Source organism: Bufo gargarizans, chromosome 9, assembly GCF_014858855.1.
Source record: "Bufo gargarizans isolate SCDJY-AF-19 chromosome 9, ASM1485885v1, whole genome shotgun sequence".
NCBI lineage: Eukaryota > Metazoa > Chordata > Amphibia > Anura > Bufonidae > Bufo > Bufo gargarizans.
Genome location: NC_058088.1, coordinates 84,363,874 through 84,373,015, shown reverse-complemented (window position 1 = coordinate 84,373,015; position 9,142 = coordinate 84,363,874). Strand labels below are relative to the sequence as shown.

Sequence of the window (9,142 nt, the reverse complement as noted above, 5' to 3'; positions counted from 1 at the left end):
TTCCTCTATGCCTCTTTCTATGATCTACTCCTAATTTTGGCTTCCAAAACTCCATGCAGAAAACTGTTAATGTGGCCGTACCCTAACAGGCAGCAGCAAGTCGCAGTGTAGCGTGGACCTTATATATACCCTGCTTTGATTCATACGGCAATAAGGCACTTGTAGCAACATCCACTAAATGACACAGGCAGTTTAGCACATGCTACTACTTACCAAATGGCAGGCTTGTCAAAGAGCACCAGATATACAATATAAATAGAGGCAGTGTTTGTTTCCAGGTTTCATATTTCACGGTAATCCAGCATGCTATATTCAAAGAAACTCATATACAGACCTTCAAAATGTAATATATATGGTCAATGCAACTATATATAAAGATAAGTTATCCAAAAGTATATGAAATCACATCATCTAATATCATCTAAATTCTGTGGTCTATATGAATAAATATAGTATTGGAAAACTGGGGATCTTTGTCTCAGTATTGATAGTAGTCCGCTTCCTTCTCTAACTGACTCTAACCCAATTAAAATCTCCAGATTATACCTAGCTATGGGCAACAAATAAATCAGAATACACTGACATCTGATCCTAAAGCAGATGTTGGTACCTATGTGCAAAGTCCAATCTCAAAAAAGTGGGCACTTGCCACAAGCTACTATGTTCTCTTACTAATATGTAGGTATCATATAAAACCAATGAGTTTTTGTGGCATGGACCACTGTTTTTGTGGACTTTGGGAAGACTATGACTTGTGTGTGATATATTTCTAATGGAATATATCAGTACCTAAGGGAGGGTCACCATAATACAGTGACTCGCCCATCCTATGGAGCTATTTGGTCATGTGTTTAGCCATTTAAAGACCTTATAAATCAAGTGCAACATAGGAACACCTGAAAATAATTTTGCCAACCCTCAACAAGTATCACTGGAGGCTTCTCATGGCTTTTTGTATGTTTTTGTAGACCCCAAAGAATTACTAGCTCTTAGTGGACTACCTAGGACTTACTTATGCAGTAAATTTGCAGAAATCCTACCACTCTGTGATCTGAATGTGCCTTGAAGAAATCTGTTGCATGTCAATATGCCCTTAAATTGGAGGCTTAGGAAGGCCCTGTTTTACATTGAAGCTCACCACATTGCAAGCCCAAAATTAGAATGTCCTAATATTGTCTAGTTCTTCAGATCTGACATCTATGTTACTGCTATTGCTGTACAGCATTGTATTAAAGGATGCATTTCTGTATGGCCGCTCAATCCAGTAAGGAGAACAAGTATGACCCCATTACCATAGTATAATAAAAAATCTGCATTAAAATGTTTTTAAATTTTTCCAATTTTTACAAAATCAGAGAGGACCCAGCATCATTCCTGACATATCTGTTTTAGTATATAAATAAATTCTTCATAGTATAACAATTCTGAAGCATGTTTTTTTAAATCTCTACATTGTATTGGTCCTCTGTTATTTTGACGAGAAATGTATAAATCAATTCACTGGGTGTTACCAGTTGAGGGCATGTCCCTACAGTCTCACAATGACAGATCTTTAAAGGCATTCTCCAGGATTTTGATATAGATGGCCGCGGCGCTTTATGAGCACTTAGGCCTCTTCCTAGGCCATGTGATGTCACATTGATCGGTCAAATGGCCTAGGTGGAGCTCAGTCCCATTCCAGTGAATGTGGATGAGCTACAATACCAAGCACAGCCATTATCCAGTGGACAGCACTATTGCTTGGTAAGCTGTGGGGAGGCCACGGCACTCACTGGAGCTCCGGTGAGCACCACAGCTTCCTCAAACAGCTTATTGGAGGGGTTCCGGGAGTCGGACCCCCATTGATCTGATATTGATGACCTGCCCTGAGGATAGGCCATCAATATCAATTCTGTATATAAACTATGACTATAGGCTTGGATTACCATGAAATATTACCATTGCATAGTGTTTCATAGGGTTTTTTTCTCCTGGAATTTTGACTTCACTTATGGATCAATACCCCTATAATAACTATATACCTGTAGTGCTAGGAAATAAATAATATACAAAGGCATATAAACCAGCACCTGTTTATGCTCAGATTTTTGTCCTATTATGCTGAGATGTTTGCCATCTGCTGCTGAAGTGGGGAGTCTTTGGAGATCGGAGCTAGGCAAGAATCTGGATTCTAATAAAATGTGACAGAGGCAAAACCATTGTAAAGAAAGGGAGTGGGATTGTGCTGAGGAAGTAAGGAGGCCATCTGGTGCCTGAGTCAGTCACTCCCTCAACTGTATTAAGAAATATTTTCCGCTTATTAATCTGACTTTCCGAATCTGACATCCGTGTAAATATAAAAATGGTAATTGTTCATTATGTTCGGTTGAAAGAGAAGTCAATTTTTGAGAAGGGGTATGCAGATTTTTTAAAAAAAATTTCACTGAAAACTGATTGAAATGTTAATACAAAACAGTGACCAAAATTGGTTACAAATTCCTCCCGATGCTGTCTAATTCTTGGTGCTAGGGGTGAATCTTTATAGTAAAGAACACTGCATACTGTGTATGTGTAAAAACCCTCAAGTCATTGAGTAATCTGGTCTGAATTCTCGTTACAGAATGTAAAAGGGGGAAATTTTAATTTTCAATATAAAACATACAAAATGATCCACAACATACACTCAACATTTCCTAGCGTACCGTACATGTGCCTAGCTTGTTACATCATCGTAGAATGATGCAATTCATGAAAGCTAGTGATGACGGCCATTAGAAGCACCATGTTTGGTTCTAGGGTCAACTCAAGAATGACACACATGCATACAGTACATAATTTTGAAGCCTGCTTCATCACTATAAAACAGTTGGTTCTCCCTGTTAGGTTGGGTCACATGTAATTCATGACACAAACTATAAATCACATAAAAATAAAAATAACAGTGAAAGCTGTAATTGGATCCTTTAAAAAGCACCAAAGTGCCGGTCTGCTCTGTTCTGCTGTATGATCCTCCTCATGGGTGATACGATACACTGTTACTCTCTACATGGAGTCTCCAAGAGAGTCAGAGTCGTCCAGGGACAGTGGAAGGTACAGATCCTGTAAAAAGAAGCATTTGTTAACTTCAATGAAAATCTGCTAAATTCATCATACATTAAGTCTGTCATCAGTGGGGTTCCTCACGCCCAGCGATCAGCTGTTTAAAGAGGCTGTGGCACTTTGGTGAGCAGCCTTCTCACAGCTTGCCAAGTACAGTGCCATCCATTGGTATTGCTGCTCAGCACCATTCACTTGAACGGGACTGAGCTGCACCTAAGCCATGTGAATGATGACGTGACATCACTGGCCTAGGAACACTCACTGGAGAACTATAGCCTTTTCAAACAGCTGATGGGTGGGGGTTTTGGGAGTACCATTCCTGACGATCTGATATTGAAGACATACCCTGATTATAGGCCATCAATATCAAAGTGTCAGACAATCCCATTAAAGTTTTTAACTGGTCGACGACTATAAACCATTGCAGCTGGCAATATCATTTTCTCATTGACATGCACTCAGAATTTTTAAACAGTTAAATAAGAAATCAGTTCCTTTAAGAGGGATTAAGGAGAAGAAACATAATACCTTGTGCTTACGAAGACTTCCAGGACTGGTTGGGGTGGAGATTGGAGACTGCTTGGATTTAGGTGTGGATAACTGACTGCTTGAAGTTCCATTAGCTGTCAAGAAAAAAACAGAAAATGTATAGATAGATATATAACATTAATATTATTATTGATGAATAAACCCAACCCCCTAACAAAGTACAAGGAAAACTTTTTTTAGAAGACCACTGAGAATTGAAGTGCAAATTGTCTTCTAGAAGAGTTGTCCTATTTATTTATTTTATGCACTTATAGAGCGCTACTATATTCTGCAGCACTTTACAGACATTATCATCCAACTGTCCCCAGTGGGGCTCACAATCTAAGGTCCCTATATGTGAGGAAGTATGTGAGGAAACCGGAGTACCCGGAGGAAACCCACGCAAACACGGGGAGAACATACAAACTCCTTACAGATGTTCTCCATGGTCGGATTCAAACCCAGGACCCCAGCGCTGCAAGGCACCAGTGCTAACCACTGAGCCAACGTGCTGCCCTATCAATGAAGTTGGCCAGTAGACATAGTATATGATCTGCAAATCTGTCACTCTGGTCTAGGTAAAAGAGTGGACGTAGTTGACTTTTGGAGACATTTCACTATAAATACTTAACAGTGATACTAACATGAACCAAAAGTCTCTGGATCCTGCAAGGAGAGATGAGCAGGTTTCAAAATTGAGGGGAAATCTGAATATCAGCTAGCCCCATTCCATTACCTGCACTATTACATACTGATCCCTACTCCCACATTATTTAATTGGGTGCTATTTTAACCCCTTTCAAAATATTAATTTAGGTGTGGGGTTTACTCATTTCTGGTATTCTCCCACAAGTGACACAAGGACAGATCTGACTACCAAATAAATCCATGCAATTTTGAGTGTTTGCCCTAGCACATGCAGAGTATATTGCCATATACAAGATAAAATCATTCCACTATGCGCCTGAAGCACATTTTTTTCAATTTGAGACATGGACATAATGCTAAAAAATACTTCAAATTTCAGTGTTAACCCCACAGATTATGAGAAGTAGATGCTAAAGACTAAAATAAAAATAGATGAACAGATTAATATTCTTAAGAGTTTCTTAAGATTTTGTAGTTCTAGATGGAAATAATTAGGTTAGGACATCCGTAGAGGTCCAGCTGATATGACAAGTGGTTCCTTGTAAAGTCGTGTCTATGAAGTAGATTCCTAGCTGATAGCACTCCTAAAAGTAAATCTTATATTGTGAGTACATAAACACCACTAAAACAAGGTAACTTTTCAGCAGGGTTAGCATTTCACGGAACGAGACTGAAGCTTTTATATAAGAAATAGCTTTTTGAGTCAACACTACTTTAGGAACCAAGTCTAACTTCAAAGATCTTTTGCCCCCTGGCATTTGTCACAAGAAATATTTCAAATTTTGATATTCAGCATCTATATATTTCCCAGTGCTGTAAATTTCACGGTATGTCAAATCTCACAGCAAACCTAAATATATTACTTGGTATTTACAGGATTGGCTTACTGTGCCGGGCCTGCTGGAGGCCAGACCTTATCTACATCCCCATTGCCTTTGACATGTACAGAATGAGACAGGATGAAAGATATACAGAGGGCAGAAGCAATATGCTTTTTCTACCTTTCTGCTAAATGCAGCATATCTCCTAGAGTCGACTATGTAGACAACTGCTGACATTTAAATTAAAGGTAAAAAGTAAAACCCACAATGAAAACATGGCTGAATCATCTGACTCGTCCAGAATACAGAAGGTACATTCAGTTCAGGTTGAGAGTATTTTAGAAGTTTTTGAAAACATTTTGAATTGAAGCAAGTACCAACAAAATGTTAACTAAGAATTGTCAGTCTTGACTGATCCATCACGTGAGTCTCTTCTAGAAAGAGATCTGAACCATTTATGGTCTATTTATAATATACAGTAGGTAGAACATCAAACCCTACAATGAAATAATTCAGTTTTTTTTAGGATGTGCATTAAGTATCCTTTATGAATCCAATGTTTTTGAAACACTGGCTCATTGTTTGGATGGGAAATCTTGTTGATTGCATCATCATGGGTGCCTGGACCCCTAAAAAATGCTTATTTTCTACATTTATGCTGAAATGTCATAGATCCCTTTTGTTGGATGTTCGTTTTCCTGACTAACTGACAAGTAATGCTCCATGCGTTTGTAAAAAGAGATTCTTCAGAATCTGCAGTGTATGAGATACAATACTGTGTTCTAGCTTGATAAAAAGGATGAGGGCATTTCATATCTATCAGTGGTGGACAGAAAGTTCCTCCTCAAAATGATCTTCAGGTGTGTATTATAAGCAAGTATGTACTATAAGGCTACTTTCACACTGGCGTTTTGGCTTTCCGTTTACGAGATCCGTTCAGGGCTCTCACAAGCGGTCCAGAATGGATCAGTTTTGCCCTAATGCATTCTGAATGGAAAAGGATCCACTCAGAATGCATCAGTTTGCCTCCGATCAGTCTCCATTCCGCTCTGGAGGCGGACACCAAAACGCTGCTTGCAGCGTTTGGTGTCCGTTTGGCTCAGTTTCGTCACACAATGTAAGTCAATGACACAATGCAAGTCTATGACACAATCTGGCACATTAGAAAATGGATCCGTCCTCCATTGACTTTCAATGGTGTTCAAGACGGATCCTTTCTAAACGGATGCAGACTGTTGTATTATCTGAAAGGATACATCTGTGCAGATCCATGACGGATCCGCACCAAACGCGAGTGTGAAAGTAGCCTAAGTAATGAAGGAGAATAAAATCACCCGGAGGTCTGTATAAATGCGGCCTTTAGTTTTCGTATGGTTCTCTCTGTAACTTGTTATATTCTCTCTAGATGGGTACATTGTCCTACATTTATGTGCACAACCTGTTTTTGTTCGCACTGTTTAGTGGTTATGTCACTTGCCTGAGTGGGGTCCACATTGAGAGCCTATAATCAGGGACGTAGCTATAGGGGGTGCAGAGGTAGCAGTCGCTCCCGGGCCTAGGAGCCTGAGGGAACCAAAGACCCTTGTGCCAAATAAGACACTGGCATTATAGAAAGTGCATGCTGGTCAATTTATACCTCTGGCTGGAGGGAAGGGGTTAGGTCAAGAATTTGGCATGAGGGGGTGCCCTTTCAATGTTTTCCTCAGGCAGCAGGAAGGCTATGTGCGCCCCTGCCCCTTGCCAACAAGTACTGAGGGACGGGGGCCCAAGCTGAACTCTTGCACCAGGGCCCATGAGCTTTTAGCTCCGCCCCTGCCTATAATGCTTACATTGCATATAACTTTCATATGGACAAGATTATCCCATATAACTATATATACAGCTGAAAATGTCTATTTCACATAAATACATGTCAGATGCTCATTGTACTCTCCTGGCACATTACTGTTTTTTCTTATTTTATTAGTTTCCAATTACAATTACTAGATGAGTGTAATACACAGAGCCAAATATCTGTGACCATCTTTGTGCCACTTAACCACTTTCAGACCGGACCATTTGTCCCCTTCCTGACCAGGCCTAATTTTGTATATCTGACATGTGTCACTTTATGTGGTAATAGCTTTGGAACACTTTTACTTATCCAAGCCATTCTGAGATTGTTTTCTCGTGACACATTGTACATGACAGTCATATATTCGAGTCAATATATTTCACCTTTATTTGTGAAAAAATTGAAAATTTACCAAAAATTTGGAAACATTTGCAATTTTCAAAATTTCTATTTCTCTGATTTTAAAACAGAAAGGGATACCTCATAAAATATTCATTACTTAACATTCCCCATATGCCTACTTTATGTTGGCATCATGTTGTAAATGTCATTTTATTTTTTTAAGACGTTAGAAGACTTAGAATTTTAGAAGCAATTCTTAAAATTTTTAAGAAAATATCCAAAACCCACTTTTTAAGGACCAGTTCAGGTCTGAAGTCACTTTGTGGGTCTTACATAGTGGAAACCCCCCATAAAGAACCCCATTATAGAAACTGCACCCCTGATTTTACAAACTTTGTTAACCATTTAGGTGTTCCACAAGAATTCAAGGAAAATGGAGATGAAATTTCTAAATTTAACTTTTTGGCAGATTTTCCATTTTAATCAATTTTGTTCTTTAACACATCAAAGGTTTACAAACAAAACTTAAATATTTATTACCCTGATTCTGCGGTTTACAGAAACACCCCACATGTGGTTGTAAACTACTGTATGGGCACATGGCAGGGCGCAGAAGAAAAGGATAGTTTTTGGAGGGCAGATTTTGCTGAACTGGTTTTTAGATGCCATGTCCCATTTGAAGCTCCCCTGATGTACCCTTACAGTAGAAACTCCCAAAAAGTGACCCTATTTTGGAAACTAGGGGATGAGGTGCCAGTTTTATTGGTACTATTTTGGGGTACATACGATTTAGAATTGCTCTATATTAGTTTTTTTTGTGAGGCAAATATGTCTTTTTTTTGTTTGTTTCAGTTTTACATAATAAAGCATTTTGGAAAAAAAATATGTTTTTGTGTCTATTTTATGAACACCATATTTTTTTATTTTTCTGTCGATCGTCTTGTGCAGGGGCTCATTTTTTGCAGTAAGAGTTGATGTTTTTATTGGTACCATTTTTGGGTACATATGATTTTTTGATCATTCAGTATCACACTTTTTTTTTTTTTTTACACAGTTTTTTTTTTAATGGTGTTTATCATACTGGGTGGATCATGTGATATATTTATAGAGACGGCTGTCACGGACCCGGCAATAACAAATATGTCTATTTTATTTTTATTTTTTCTAGTTTTAACATTTTTTTTTTACTACTTAATTAGGGAATTTATTTTTTTTACATGTGAAACCTTTTTTTATTTATTTTAAAACACTTTATTATTTTTATTTTTTTTACACTTTGCGTCCCCCATAAGGTCATACAAGACCTCTGGAGGACATTTAACTTCACTTTATTTTTTCAGTATTGAGTTCTCCTGTAACTGGGGCTGACATAGTAGCCCTAGTTACAGGAGAAATACACCCCCCCATGAGGCTGTACATCCTAATACAGCGCTGTACAGCCTCAGTGCAGGGCTGATCGAGGTCTGTGAAAAACCCGACAGCTACTGCACTCTCCCGACCCCGGCAATCACATGACCACCAGGCCGGGAAAGGAAGCGCATAGCGCTTTCTGATTTGCATACACATCGCTCGTTGAGCGCTGTGTATACAGTGAACTAGAAGGCGGGGACACCTCGTTCTCCACAATACCTCGTTCTTCTCAATACCTCTGATGGTGAGGATAGACTTTCCCAAGGGGTGTACCAGGTGCTACCTCTGAGGGGGAGTTGGGACATGAGGGAACGAGACCTGGGTGTGGAACCACTGCACTGACCTCCAGGTAGCAGTGTACACCCAGAAGAAGCTGAGAGGCCAGAGGCTGATCAGATGCCTTCCTGCAGAGACGCCTTTAAATACATCTTGCAGCTCAGCCATGTGTGTGCTGCCTCACATAAGGAGGATAGACACGTCC

General features: G+C 39.2%; 1 protein-coding gene across 2 annotated transcripts in view; it reads right to left on the bottom strand.

Moving 5' to 3' along the window:
- Positions 1-2,044: 2,044 nt before the first annotated feature.
- Positions 2,045-9,142, bottom strand: part of DCX (doublecortin) — a 121,162-nt gene continuing 114,064 nt past the window's right edge. For both annotated transcript variants that reach the window (XM_044268355.1, XM_044268356.1), the window contains exons 6-7: positions 3,607-3,701; positions 2,045-3,078 (exon numbers count right to left, since the gene is read on the bottom strand). In XM_044268355.1, the coding sequence (XP_044124290.1) occupies positions 3,022-3,078; positions 3,607-3,701 (152 nt within the window). In that variant the 3' untranslated portion in view covers positions 2,045-3,021. The remainder of the gene's footprint in view (positions 3,079-3,606; positions 3,702-9,142) is intronic.